Source organism: Nilaparvata lugens, chromosome 8 (assembly GCF_014356525.2).
Source record: "Nilaparvata lugens isolate BPH chromosome 8, ASM1435652v1, whole genome shotgun sequence".
Taxonomy (NCBI): domain Eukaryota; kingdom Metazoa; phylum Arthropoda; class Insecta; order Hemiptera; family Delphacidae; genus Nilaparvata; species Nilaparvata lugens.
Window position 1 is genome coordinate 33,057,639 of NC_052511.1, and position 16,047 is coordinate 33,073,685.

Sequence of the window (16,047 nt, forward strand, 5' to 3'; positions counted from 1 at the left end):
AATTTATAAGAAATCTGGACCATGCACAAGCCCAGCAGAGACGAAAAGGACCTGCCTAATTAATTATTTGAGATAATTAATTGTTCTACAAGAACTACAAGAACATCATTACTGTGAGTGTATTAGTTCTAATGAGCTCATTAGCCGGCCTTTATCAGTGAACTGGGGAATTAATTAAAGCGCTATATAAATTTATTCAAGTTTAAGAAATTCGCAACATGTTGAATACTATCATATAGTTTATAAGAACTCTTTATGAATTTATTTGATTTGTGTAGGAAGCTTATTTCCATGCATGGCACGAACTCATAAACCCTGAGATTATAAATTATTAATTTTATTAATTATTATCATTATTCATTGATCAAAGTATGTTCTGTTAAATCTATAGAATGAACAGGTTTCAATTTGTCTAATTCTGAACCGACTTGAAATCTACATATCAGTATTAAATATACCTATATATTTTTTAAAGCACACAATATTGTGAATGTTCATAAACTCTGTGATAATTATTCAAATATTAGAAAAGAATTTATTTAAAGAAAATTATAGATATAAGAATATTTTATATATATTATTTTATGGGAATTTATTTTATGTTTTATGTCAGCATACAAAATCTTACAGTTTGAGCTGTCTTGGTACCAAGCAATATTCGTCTGCAGCAAATAAAATCAGTGAATCAATTAATATTGATCTTATTCAGAGCATCTATTACTTATCATCCTTTGATGATAGACACACCATTCAGCCAGAAAGATCTTACTGATAATTATATTAATAAGTCTACAGTATATCATATCCAGAGAACTTCAAGAGCAGGCGTTGTAAGTTTCCAGGAATTCCAAAAGGGTAAATTGGTGCATACCTGTATTCATGACGAGCGTTTTAAAAATCAACTAGAAAAGTCATAGTTGGTCTTCATTATTCTTGATTGAATATATGGTTACTGATAATCAGTCACCAACTATCTTTTTGATTTCCTTATTGGTATTCTTCCAGAACTTCACGGAAGCAGCGGTAAGAATTATTGATCAACAGTCATTGAACCCTGTGGTGATTAAATATATTTGGAATATTCATGCATCTACTACTGAGCTAGAGCTGCGATTTTAATCCAACATATTTGCCAGCCGGACGGCCTTAACTTTTTGCAAATTTATTTGCAAAATAGGGATTTTAGCAACCGCTCCAGTACATATCAAATATACCGCACCACATATGAATGGTTTGCAATTTACCACTTTACAAGGTCAAGAAGGAAAAATAAGGAGAACAGTATTGTCCTTCCATCTACTATCATTTTCAGTACGGTACTGATAATGACTGAAAGTTTGCAATGATTCGAAAAAGTATTGTTCAACTTCAATTTTTAAGGAGAGGCAATTCACAGCTAAAATTCTACAACCATATTTTCTGCCTTTTCTGGATGCGAAAATTTGATATATTTACACACTGAAGGATGTTTCCCTTATTACTAATTTTGACAATAGATCATTCTATTGCTTGAAGAGACATTCAAGTATCAAGCCTCAAACTTGCAACATTACCCATATTTTTTCATTCAAAGTAACAGTCTGAATAATTCCCATGAATAACCAGAAGAAAAATTATAAAATATTCTGGTTCTTCCGTTCCTTAACGTTATTTCTTATGTAATGATATCCCAGAATTATTGATATCCCTACTAAAGGTATCTTTGAGCAACATTGTAGGATTAATTTGATAGTTTTCACGCTAGCGAATACTCATCGAACTTTGTAATAATTATGATTATATCGAACAATGGTTCTTTCTTATATTGTTACTTCTCTTCTAATATACGTAACTCTTTAACAGAAGTTCATTCATATTTGACTTTGAAGTGTGAACCTCTCAAAGAATTCATATCATTCTCACCCGCAATGGAATGTAATGGGGTTCAAAGTTCTTCAATTCATTCCAACTAATAAATCTACTAGATAAGAGGTGAATCCTTGTTTCACCTCAGTTGTAATTTGAACTCTCCCCCTTGGAGTATGAAACTTTGAAAAAGTTCTTGTAGAGCTCAAAGACTTGGCCGGAACTTGAAAGTTAATGTTGAATAACGAGCGGTTTAATGAATGACGCCACGCATTTCAGATGAACCTTGTGCCGTGATAAAGTTGTCCAGATGAAGTGCACGCTTGCTCAAAATACGAAACTTCAAGTGTCCTTCCAGCCTTATTATTCAACTTCAAGTTTCTTTTTATTTCACTCTGTTCCTCTCAGGTCTCTCCGACTGGTCATTGCAACAGTGCGTCCATTCAAACTGTCCGTCCCGCAACTAATGTTGAAGTTTAAAAGTCAAGTTTCCAAGTTACTCGACTTTTTCAAATCAAATTAAATTCTTTTGATGCAAATTCTTATGTTTTATTCATCTTCACCAAGAGCCTATCCATGAAATGTAAACTGCACCATCAATGGAGATGAATATACCACTTGCAGAGTTGAGTTTGTGATTTTTGTATGTATTATTCTCGAAGAAAATAATTTATCATTTGTGAGTTTATTTATTGGAAAACTTGAAAATTAACAAAGTGAGCAAATTCAGCAGTATTATTGATAGAACAATTCTCGATATGTTGTTTCTCTGTAGCTATTGCGTCATAGAACTAGCACCTTCTTAGAATGAAATGAATCTCATAAAAAAATAAATTCAAGTAATTTAAGAAAAAAAATATGTTGAGAGTTTTAGTGGAATAACCAACTATAATTTATAATACACTTCTTTACGTGTATAACATAATTATTTCCACCATATTTCATTTGATTATCAGGTAGCAGGACGCGTGTGTTGTTTATTTATTCTATAAAAAACCGTGTTGAAATTATTGTTTTCAATTACGATATTTTCAGAACCAATATTTTTCAGGCTTGTATTATTAGATTATTGGCACTTCTGAGAATAGAGGTTTCATTGCAGTAAAAACTCACCCTCCCAGTTCCTGTTATTACTCCAATTGATCGTTGGGAAGTTTTATAGTGCGCCATATAACCATATAACCAGATAATTTTATTAGTTTTCGAGCATTATTCCACTCGGCCAAGTTGTTTGCCACTGTTTTCCTTGCCATGCATTACCGGCATTACTCCTATATCAGTTTTCCCCTGCAAGCAATCTGAACATACGCGAACAAGGATAGCTTGCACCCTTAATGAGCTCCCCAGGGTTTTCGGTATCTTAGCTGCAATCTAAAATCAAATTAATGATTAACAGAGGGCTTTGGTCGGTCGCCTTACCTACTGTGAAATCCACTTTAAACTGTCAGCATTGGTTGCAATGGAAGCGTTCGTGTTATTCATATGGAATGCTGACAGAATAGAGTGAATTTCACCACACCATGAAGTTTATTACACCGAGATGCAATCTTCCTTGTAGTGTTTCGTAGTGATAGCACCGTCTCCAAATTTATCACTCACCAAAAAATATTAATAAGTGAGGATTCATTGATGAAGTGTAAAGTGTAAGTGTAAGTGAAAGTAAGTGTAAGTTTTATTCATGACTGATTTGTCAAGTTGTTTTTTGACTGTGCTAAACCATTGGATTATCCATTTGTCAATTGATAAAATTCACAATGATCTTCACGAGAATTTCATCTCACAGTAAGTACATGTATAATAAACTGCAACCAAGGAACTCTGAAGCTTGAGCCAACGTTGAAAGCTGCTTGACCCAAGTGGTTTAATGGTCAAATAATAACAATGAAGGAATCAATTGAATCGGATGTAAGATCCTCCCAGTATAGACGCTTGAAAATAGTAAGGTGTTCAAATAGAATAGACAGGTATTCGAACCCAACGACAAGTAGTATTCGAATTTGGAATCCAGATATTCACTCACGATTTATCCAGGCTAACAGGTGCTCATTTATTATTATTGAGGTTATCTATGCCTTGGAATTTCATTCAACGAATTCAAGGGTTCATTTCAAGGCTCATCAAATTCAATTTCGATTGAGAGCAAGTGCCCGGGAATACGATAACTTCTATTGTCCACTAGTGATCTTGGATTGAGCGCACACTGTTCACCTTCCATTGTTGTTATTGCCGTCTCATTCATTGTCGTCTGTATTGTTCCAAGCCGTGGTCTTCTATCCACAATATTGTGTATCGTGTGATTGAGTTCGAATGCCAAGTCGAGTATGAAACTTCGTGTCATGAAGACCAACCAGGCAGCTCGAGACCAATATCAAATCTATAGGTACAGTGACTGTGATATGACTGCATTCTAGTGTGTCTGTCCATATCTTATCATTCCATTCCTGACCACCTAGTCCAAGTGCACTCTCTAAGTCATGAAGAATAGTTACTTTGATAGATTTGATAGATCTCCTACACAAAAGAGATTCATAGATTGATTTCTAAAATAGATATGAAATTCGCATAGTTCACGATTTCAGTGAGGAGAGTTAGAAACTGGTTTTTGCCAGAGAAGCCAGTAAATAAATAGTATTCCGCTATTATTCATTATTAATGTGATACAAACTCTGCCGAAAGTGGAAAACGTGTTTTCTTTTCAATCAAAATCCGAATATAAAACCAGCTCATCACGATTTGAAAAGCGTACCCGATAAAAAGTGATTGCATATTGATGAGAATGAACAGCTGTGCGATTAGAATCGATCAGTAGTTTTGCGATTAGAATCGATCAGTAGTTTTGAGCAAATGATGGAAAGTATGAATCAATTTATTATTCACGTACTATGATTGAAAAATCACATTCTAATCAAGTATCTGACAATGTTCAATCATTCTAAAACTTCAAGATACTACCACTGTAAACTATGACATTGATGAAGTCCGTCCATAATCTATTATCAACGATATTCTATGCTATGACAAAGCATGAGAACAAAACATGTTTGAATTGAATCATATTTCTCTGTCGGAAAAAATCTGATCTGATTGCCAGAAAACTATTACCTACAATAATAAGTTGCTTCTAATAGGAATTAAGACACACCGCTATGAATTCTCATTTCTCAAAAACAGCTTCTTCTTGAGTGCAATAAGTCAAATCAAACGTTGATTATTCAGACTGATTATTCTGTCCACATTCAGCTAGAATGAAAACTTGCATCTCTAGCATTGAAAATCAATGGTTTCCTGGATTTTTTCCTAGATCAATTTCCTGGATTAATCCTGGCTGAGACATCAGCTTTGTGAATATCTTCACTGTCTACATCAAGTGTCTTCGCAAACAAACAGAACACAGAATGTTTTCACAAATGAACAGACCAATGCAATAATCTGTTTTATTAGACCATTAAACAATATCTTTTAGATAACGTCAATATTTTCTTCGACCATCTTCTGCCAATAAGGCAGCAGCCCTGCAGTACAACCATAAGGCTCGGTTAGTTGATACTTGGATGGTGCAATTGAAGTGTTTAAAGAAAGAAAGTGGCAATAAACGGACAGCACATAGGTCATAGAGCCAACCAAGGGCTGCAATTGATGGCCGAGAAGCAAAGGCCAGCAGAGCAATTGATGTTATTGCTTGACCACATCTGACCAAGGAGCGCAAGTGTGTGGATTGCACCCCCTCCCCTCACTTTCACAAACCCTAGCGTAAATCTCAGCTCCACTGCAACTAATTGAATTGTTGCAACTTGTGAAGCTGCTCAAATTGCTTTCTCACACTTCCTTTGAACTTTTTATCTAGATTATTTTTCTCTATTTTGGGTCCATCCTTAAATTACGTAATACCGGGATTTTTTCCATTGCATGAAGTGCTACAATAAAAACAACAGATTTTGTGTTACGTAATTTAGGAGAGCTCCGTTGTCATTCTTCCTGTTGTTTATACATTCATTTCTCGTATTCAAGTTTGATCAATAATGTACAATATTTACTTTTTTGATGAGGGTGATGCCCACATGAGCACCACCAGGCTTGTGAATGTGTAGATAGATAGATAGGCTGCTTTTATTTTAACTCGAAGGGTGATGTTCGGGCGCAGAATAATAGGGGAGTGAGACGGATGAAGATAGAGATGAGTGGACCTGAGGATTACTAAATAATTGATTTATTTCTTATTTCAAGATACTTTCTTATTTTTTAAGAATAAGTTTTGAGATAATAAGAAAAAATGTCTTTTAATGAGCATTGAAAAGAGTTTATTTCACATTGCGCACTTGTAATTAGAATCCAATCATTTACACACGTGATGTTTTAGATAGTGAACAAATTTTACACTTATTTCTATTACTTGTTTTCAATGTTATAAGTTTAGTTTACTCAAACAAGCTCTTTTTAAGTTTTTCGAATTCACATTTATCAAACTTCTTCCCTATCATATCATCTATTGATTCACATACAAACTATTGTACAGATGTACACTGAACAATTTATTGCCTGTGTTCTCTCATTTGATTTATTGTACCTTTTTTTGCTGAGGGTAGTCTAATTCCCACATAAGTTCTAGGCTTGTGCATGGGTAATTGTGCATAGATGATGATTAGACCTACAGCTTCAGGTGGGTTCCGAACCACCGGGAAGCAATTTTTTAACTCAAAAATGATAATATTATTTAGAGGAGTTAGCCCTTATAAATTTACACTTGAAAATTATTATTCGATGCGTGTGGGATGTAGATGATCTATCGCTCCAATATTCCAAATTAATCCTTGAGGCCTAAGGCGTGTATTACTTTCACGCGTTATTGAAGTGCTTCTAAATCCAAGTAAGTCAGTTTGTGTAGCGCAGATTACTTAGTTACACAGTGGGTGATTTCAGCGTTATAAGTAAGTGGAAGATACAAACCGGGGGGAACAATATGAAAACTCGACACAATCTCCGGTGAAAATAATCTTTGAGATTTGTAATCTTCTAGACAGCTCAGCTTGGAGCACGAAATGTATCTTCGGGATGTAGCCATTGTTTAAACAGGCGTCGGGCGAACGACTGTCAACTCGCTTGATCTCGTGGAAAACTGGAAAACTGCCGAGGGAAAAGGAAAAATACTTGCTAGAAAATCCATTGTAGGCCGGGTGAAGCGAAACAATACGGCGAGCGAGACGCGGAAAACACACGAGGAAACGGAAAAGAAAAGCTTGTGGCGGCAACATGGATTTCCACCTGCTTTTCACACTTTATTGATTCACATTACTCGCGCCTTGTGATGAGACTAATGTGATTGAGTCTTGAGGTGGGACTTGCAAGAATACTCTAGAACTGGCGCGGCTGTCTGTAACTGCGGATAACTGTACCTCCCTTTTGCTTACATTTCTCACCTACGTGGTTGCTTGGAATAAAAACTCATTCAATATTATTTATTTGATCAGTAGAGTCTTGAAGTTGAAACCGAAATGATAGAAAACTATTCAGAAAAATAGAAAATATTTCAATGAGTTGATTTAATCCATATCCTAATTCAGAAGTTGATTACAAATTGAGAAGTCGATTAAAATAATCGTGAGAAAGGAAATTTTGCATTTACACTCTCACAATTGATAGTGAATTCATTCATCTAAGGCTAGTAGGCATATTGGAATAAAATGTTATCATAATTCTATGAGAATTTACCTTCGTTATCAACTTAATAAACACTAGGATCCATTCAGATAGAATATAATCAAAGTATTTATATAACAAGATTAATATAAAAAATAGAATACGAAAGCAAGATTGTTTCTACAATAATCAAATAATAATGGAGAAGAGAGAAATTTTATGAAATATTGCTCCATTGAATTATTAATAAGGTCTGCGAAATGTTCGTCAACAACCACGTGCTTACTTAAGAATTGCCGAGGGACAGGTAGAAGGCATCAGGTGAATTTGGCTAGCTCTAAATCATCTTCCGTTGCTGGAGCAGGTTGTTATTGTAAAGCAGCGATTCGCTGTGGGAATTCGTTGTCAACATTTAACATTTTCCATTTGTGGTTGAAGCTTAAATTAGTATTTCATTGAGCAAGTCTTCATAATAATACACTAATATAATATGAAACTCAAATATATAAAATGGCTAAATATGAATAAATGTGGCAGAAATAAATGAATGTGTGTGAGAGAGTAGAAATGATCATTTCCTTGAGCTGTTAGTAACTCTTTATCAATTTTATGATATAATGTTATGTATCAGTGTAAAAGAATCACTTAATGATAAGGATCCATCCTTACCACCACTCCAGTACTTACGCTTAACCTGTGTACCAGTTGTAAACATTTTTCCCAATAGTTTTCGAAAAAGCCGAGGAAACGCAAGAAACGGTACCGGATTCTGGATGTATATTTCAATATTTCACGCAATTTTGATTGAAGACATCCCATGATCCCAACACAACATATTTTCTAGACCTGTCCTGCTAGACCGGTCCATTTCTAGACCTGCTCAACATTTCCTTACCTGTGAACCTGTGAGCCTGTGAGCCAAGTTTGACTGTCCATTAGTTCTCAAAAAAAGCTGAGGAAACGCAGGATAAAAGTCAATCTTGAGCGTATCTTTGACGAAATTTTGAAGCCATCTTGACAACAAATTTCTAAACCTGGCTGAACCTGTGTATCAAATTTGAACTTTTGTGCTTCAGCTCTCGAAAAATCTGAGAAGACGCCGATTTTGGGCGTATCTTTGGAAATGTTTCAAAATCCGTTTTTATTGCGTAACTATAGGCCTACTCCGTACAGCATTACTTTTAACTTGGAGGAATATGCGGCGCAGAGAAATAGAAGATCAGCCAATTACTGTAATGAATAGAGTCATAGGTAGAAGCGCAGTTGCTAATCTGTCGATTAGAATCAGTCGACTGAAGGCTTTCAGAGAGGAAGCTCCGTAAGTTAGAAATTAGAGAATGCTGGCCAGTTCAAAACGGTAACATCACCGCTGTTGTATCCCTACATCTGTATGCCTTCTCTGCTGGGCATGTCCCTCCCAAGTCAGAAGTAATTTTGTAAGGAGTAGAGGGCTAATAACTGAACGTAGCCTACATCCAGAATTTGATAGTATTTTATTCGTTAGATTTTTAGTTCTGTTGACAAGTTAGTGAGTGAATGAGTGAGTGCAATTTTGCTTTCATACGTATTTAGACCAAAATCTCTTGCAAACGATAATATATATCAAAATAATACTTGTACACGGTGCATGTGAAACACATTGATTTTGGTAACGTACAATATTACAGAAGTAATTTCATTAATGAAGCAGGAAGTCGAGGCATTTCTGTTCTATCTACGCTACCATACCGGTAGTGTTCGCGTTTGACTACAGTAGGACATTGTACAATTAAATAGCAGTAGGGCCGACAATAAGATAAAAATTCAGAGGCTTTCACTTTGATTCTAGCTGATCCTTCAACAACCAATGATGCAGTCAGATTTCAATTCAATTATCGTGATTGAAACTAAATTCTAGACTCCAGATCACTCTCTCTCTCTGTATTCACGGGAAAATTCCATCATTATTACAATTCATTCATGAAGGTATTATATTCCCATTAAATGACCTAATGTGGTTTTCGGGTTACCTAGTATGGTATGAGAAGTAATTCATTAAACCTATTATCAGATTCAGTTCAGTTTCCTGTTGCCAGCAATCTCTAACCACATCAAACTTTTGAACTGCTTGCCAACTTGTGGCCAGCACTCTATTAACGGGCAAATTGAAATTTGATCCCCTGAGTTTCAACTTGATAATCAGAGCCGCGTGTACGGAATTAATTTCGATTGGCGCTCAAACGAATTCAGTAATGGATTCGATTAATAATAATTTAATCTAGTTTTTGGTTCACAGGAAATGGGGAGACAGAGCCTGAATGAGTTTATGCTGAGCGTCTTTGTGCGATGGCCACTAACAAGCTTATTGGTTTTGGAATCTAACCCTGGATAATAATAATGCATTATCATGCAAATAATGATGCCAACGTTGTACCACTTCAGCTCCAATTCTGTCCCTTTTCCCAGTAATCAAAAATAGAGAGGATAGAATATTAGGTTCTATATGTGATTCTCCATGACAATAGAATGACTCACCTTTTATTTCGTACCGTATCTCTTCTCAATATTATATTTCTTTTTAGGTTTCATCGATGTATTCAACATAGTGTTTGATTTTATCACAGGGATTCAAATAATTGGAGGAAAATAAATAAGATATTCAATATATATAGAATAATACTTTTTCGAATAATTAAGTCCATGCCCATGTCATTAGAATGCCTCAACATCGTTTCCCATTGAATGCCCTCTACTCCACAAGTCATTAGGCAGAAGTAGTATTGGTAGACCGAGGAAGACATGGACGCCGGAACAGGCTTGAAAAGCCTAATCCATGACGATGATGATGTTGAATAATAAAAAAAATGTTTATTGGAGAGAAAAGGTTACCACTTCTTATGTGTCTCTTTACAAATACTGTATCGCAATGCAAAGATATGATACACAATAGAAACAGAATGAGCAATGAATAATTATTACATTTATTGCAATTTTAAAAATTAGAAGAAAGTAATGTAAACAGAGAAAGACTTGAAAGAAAATTGTTATAATTACGGTTACGGTATAATAGTTTTTATGATAAAATTATAATAATAATTATATAATTATAATTCGTTTATTTCACTGCATTTTTACAATAATTGGTAATACAAATACATACATTAAACATAATGGTTGAACATTACAATTGGTAATACAAATACATAACTTAAGCATTATAATTGAACATAGATAATAATATTAAGCATGTAACAGAAAAAACCACAGTGCATCCCTCTTTAGCTAAACCTGTGTTGAGGGATGTCTCGCTCTCTAGTTGAGTCAACTTAATTATAATACAATAACAATTTTGAGGTATCAAACAATAAAGTAAATTTTATACAATACTCAGTGTGCTTTTCACAAGATGGGATTATGAATCTTTAACAATAAATTACATTTGAATGAATACAGCAAAAAAATTAAATAATATTAAACCTCTATTAAACGTTTTTCTTCATAGAAGCGATTAAGTCTATTCTTAAACAAATTGTAACTGGGTGCATCTGATATATCTGATTGCAGTTTATTGAAAAGTCGTGGTCCCTTAGCAAAAGCATGTAAGGAGGCCACTCTACTTCTTGTGAAGAGTTCTTTTAATTTATTAGCAAGATTTCAACGAGTGGAATATACATGTTCATCCATAACTGGAAACTCTGAACGTCTTAAATACACAAACTTCAAAAGATTTATTTCAAATAGGGTATCAACACTAAAAACGCCAAATTCTCTATACAATACTTCGGTTGGATATCTTATGGGTCTCTTCAAACATATTTTTATTATTCTTTTATGAAGAATTATGAGAGGTTGCAAAATTGAACTCCCACAACTTCCCCAGGATACAATACCATAGCAGATAATTGACTGTATCAGTGCCAAGAATACCATTCTTAATTGATAGATAGGAAGGACATCCCTTAATTGAACGAATTTATAAATTAATTTTCTAAGTTTTGAACAGATGTATGAAATGTGCGAGCTCCACCGTAAATGTTTATCCAATACTACACCTAAATATTTTATTTCATTTTCTTTCTCTAATGTAGGACTGGCACAATTTATATTATGTGATACTAGTTTACAGTCAGTATTATCATAGCAACACATTTACAATTATCAAAATAGACTCGTATGAATATTATTGCTGGCCAGGATAGCCGAGACGACTTAGTCGTTGCACCCTTCAATCTGCTCACTCAAACCTGGTCGTGGCTTCGAATCCTGCCGGTAGGCATAGACGTGTTTGATCATCCCATCAAATCACCCTTGAACTTTCCATTACACCCACAAGCAAAAGTAGGCACCATCCACAATTATTAGGAAAAAACATAATAATTAAATAGTTATTAGTATAAGAATCGTTATCATCAAACTTTATGATGAATCTTTATAATATTTTTTATGGTGTATGTAATTCGAAAATATTTTGAATATTTTCATTTATAAAATGTTGAACATTTTTTCCGGCTCAGGCTTATGCCTTTGCAGGTTTTTCCTAATTTCTGTAAAATGTTCTGTTTCTTTTTTGTTTTGGGTTTGTTAAATATTACAATAGCCTTACTTCATGTAGTGGTAGGTTAATTTCCAAAGAGTGTTTGTGAAATTTCTTTGTTTGTTATGGTGGAAATGAAATTCATTTTAGAAAATTGAACTTGAATGTTTTACAGTAGAAACATAATCATTTGAACATGTTATTAATTTATCAAAATTTGAGAATGGAATAGTTTTGGGTCAAGTCTGTCGTTCCTTCCTGATTATTTTTACTTTCCTTGCCCTACTACCATAGGTAAGGAAAGTATTGCTTTCCAAAAAAATTAAGGTACCCTAATTTCAAGTTTTCTATACGTTTTGAGGTCCCCTGAGTCCAAAAACATTATTTTTGGGTGTTGGTCTGTGTGTGTGTATGTCTGTGTGTGGTATGTCTGTGAACACGATAACTCCATTCCTAATTAACCGATTGACTTGAAATTGTAAACTTAAGGTCCATATACCATGAGGATACGACAGTAGGAAATTCAATAAAATTCAATTCAAGATGGCGGAAAAAATGGCGGATACTTACTAAAAAACCATGTTTTTCACGTTTTTCTCGAAAACGGCTCTAACAATTTTATTCAAGTTTATACCATGGATAGCTATTTATAAGCCCTATCAACTGACATGAGAATAATTTCTGGGAAAATTTCAGGAGTTCCGTAATATTCTTGAGAAAAATGGCGGATAAAAAACCATGTTTTTCAGGATTTTCTCAAAAACGGCTCTAACGATTTTCTTCAAATTTATACCATGGATAGCTATTTATAAGCCCTATCAACTGACATGAGTCTCATTTCACAATTCACACAAAGGAAAAGTACTGTACTCTGAAAACAATTACATATACACATATCCAGTAGTCTGATCGTAGTTTCAAATATGTTGCCGCTATTCGTCATTATGTTATTCCCCTAAATTATTTTCGTTTAAGAATGAGGCTTACAGTTCAATGGGCAAGGAAAGGTGTGAACCACACCAGATTTTTTTATTTGTAATACTGTAATTGTATATCCATGAATAAATGAATGAATTTTCATTTTCATTCAAAAACACAAATTAGAATGAATAAATTAGGGAATTTCGATTATATATCTAGAAAACAGGTTTTAATTTGGAAGAGGTAAGCAGAAAAACAATTAACTACTTCTTTCAAATAGTGATTTTTAGCTGTCAATTTGTAGAGTGAAGCTGAAGAAAAATGAAAATGCGGAAAATAAATGGAAATGTTCACATCAAATTATGTGAAGCATTTCTGTTAAATCCGAAGTTACATTGGTGTAAGACTTTCTATTGAGCTGGTAGGAAGCTACTGTTAAGCTATTCTTCGGGAATAATTGGAAAGAAATAATAATCTGTTACAAAATATGACAGGTAGGCTTTCTACTGATACTAGGCCTGACAACACTAGGTTGATGTGCTTGTTCTTGAAGTTTGTTCAGACTAATCTTCACACCCTAATTCCTATACAAAGTTTAGGCTAAATGATGACTCGTCAAACAATGAATTCGGTTAGTTCATTTTCTAAAATCTTTCCTCACTGTGCGTTCATAATAATTATGAAAATATAACGTTGCAAGTTTTGCTTTTCCTGGTTACAAGATTTTAGTTACGGTAGTTTTTATTATTGCACTCGTAAGTCATTTAAATTTCTATCCAATGCGATTATAATGACTAACTTATTCTATTCAAATTCATCATGATAATGATTTAATAAAACACTTTATTATTCAGAATGAAATGCATTTTTAAATTATTTATTCATGAATCGTTAAAAAACGTCGTGAGAAATGAAAATGTCAACTAGTCTCTTATAAGTTTATAGAAATTCTTCCAATTCACAATGCTGCAGTTCAATTTTGTCAGTTGACAGTCTAGTAGTGTCGGGTGATTTGAACTTTTTTTATGGTGTTGATAAGCTGCAATTGTGTTGGAAAATGAAATACAGCACTCAAGAGAGAAAGAAGGTAGAGAGCAAATGAAATTTCGCCGCACTACACTTCATTTCATTTGAGTTGATGAGCCAGCTCAGGTGAGCCTGTTGAAAAATTATATTTCTGATCACCGTTGTAAGACGCACTCTGAAACGAGCGTGACGATTTTTCATTTTGCTCCCAGAGGAAAAGTGCACCGAAGAGCACAATTGTAGGCGTGTGAAAAATCTTTTAGTCTCCAATCTCATTATTTTTTTTTTTAACTCGCTGTGAGGGAAAGGCAAGGTGCCTGACAAACAAGAAGGATTACTAACAAGTTGCTTTGAAATTTTATAATCTTATCTGATATTTCTATCATGAATCAAAATCGTTTTTGTTGACAGTGAGCTCTGAAAGAAAATGGAAAATTCTCAAGTTGGATCACGAATGATTGAGTGTTTGATGTAGCCTACTAAGGTACCAGTAATTGAGAATAGAGCTACATTTAAAATATAAGATTAATACAACTCAATATTTTATCAGATAAAAAACCGGAGTCCTACATATACGTAGCTAATAAGTTCACAATAATTATTCTTTTTGAGCCAAATACATTCATTCAGGATTTATTCATCAAAAACGTTGAATGAGTGTTGAGTGAATACTAATGTGGAATTTGGTTTGTTTTTTCAGGGGGAACACAACTACGAACGTCCAATGGTGGATAACATCGCAGATAACTGAGCTTAAACCGTCTGGTTATAATTACTTTTTCTAACTGCAAACTTAATTGTGATCTCCTATAATAAACTAAATACAATAGTATCTGTTTGACAGAATTATCAACTTTTTATCACTTAATAAATGATTGATGTTATTCCAAATAATATTAGTTTTAGATTTAATTATTATTTTCGACTTTATTTAATTCTTATCATTGAAGCTAAGTGTAGAAGTACCTATATAGTAATTATTAGTAAGATTAGCCTCTATGTTGTTATGTTTTCAATGTGAATTATGCTTCTCCATCAATTTCATTAGTCTTATTCTCCTCTTTATCATGAATTGATGATGAATAGTACGTCATGGATCATAAAAGCTTCCAAAGTAAACTTCTTATCTCACAAACAAAGAACTTACCAAACCGTATTAGTTTTTCACTTTGTCTGGCCTACAAATTTCAAGCTTATTCAAGTTTCTTCTGATAAAACATTCCGATTAGGCCTTTAAATTTTATGTGCATATAGGCCTACTATTAAAATTTCTTGTAACAGATTCAAAACTATATGTTTAATAAATCTCATATATATGTTTCATATGATTTGAGTCATTTATTTTCATAAGTTCCCAAGTTAATTCTCAGAATAATTATTATAGATATCTGATGAGAGCTACATAAATAGACGACATAAGGACTTCTGCTACTGCAAATATTGACCGATGAACTAAATAGCAGATGAAAATAATTATTATACAGTAGGCTAATAATATTCCAGCAGTTCGTTAATTGCTATATCTAATGAATCTTCCATCAATTCTTGTCGACTTGTCAACAATATTATTGTATGCTCAAAGATTATTGAAAATAAATTCGAGTTTGAAGAATAATGTTGGGGAAATTTACTGCAGAGTTGGTACAAAAATGTTTCAATAAAATATATTTTCATAACTTCGGCAAGTGTTTTATGTTTTGAGATACGGTATCTTTCGACTGATTAACATTGGACAATTGGCTGAATTGCTACGACATAGTAAGATTTCAGCGGAGAGTAGTACCGGTAACGCACGCTGAACACTGAGACATGAGTAGCGTCCACACTACAAGAAATAGTAATTGAAAATGTCTTGAACATTTGAATTCCGGTCATTTCCAATTCCGCGTTCACATAGTAGCTATACTGTTAGTGGCTTCTTCTAATGTCCCTGTGTGCAGCGTTCTTGAGGAAAAATAATTTTAATCTTTTGAACACTATTTTAAAAACAATGTGAAAAGGGTAGTGGCCACGAGATGTAACATGACCCTCAACCACTCAAACAGTGGGAGTGACTGCTGGCGTGGTAGGGATGGGAAAGTCTCTCTCATACATCTTCCCCTCTCACT

At 34.0% G+C, this 16,047-nt stretch overlaps 1 protein-coding gene across 1 annotated transcript in view; it reads left to right on the forward strand.

Annotated features, from left to right (window-relative positions):
* Positions 1–15,264, forward strand: part of LOC111043799 (short neuropeptide F) — a 107,934-nt gene extending 92,670 nt beyond the window's left edge. The window contains exon 4 of the mRNA XM_022328849.2: positions 14,640–15,264. Coding sequence (XP_022184541.1) covers positions 14,640–14,690 — 51 coding nt within the window. The 3' untranslated portion in view covers positions 14,691–15,264. The remainder of the gene's footprint in view (positions 1–14,639) is intronic.
* Positions 15,265–16,047: the final 783 nt, after the last annotated feature.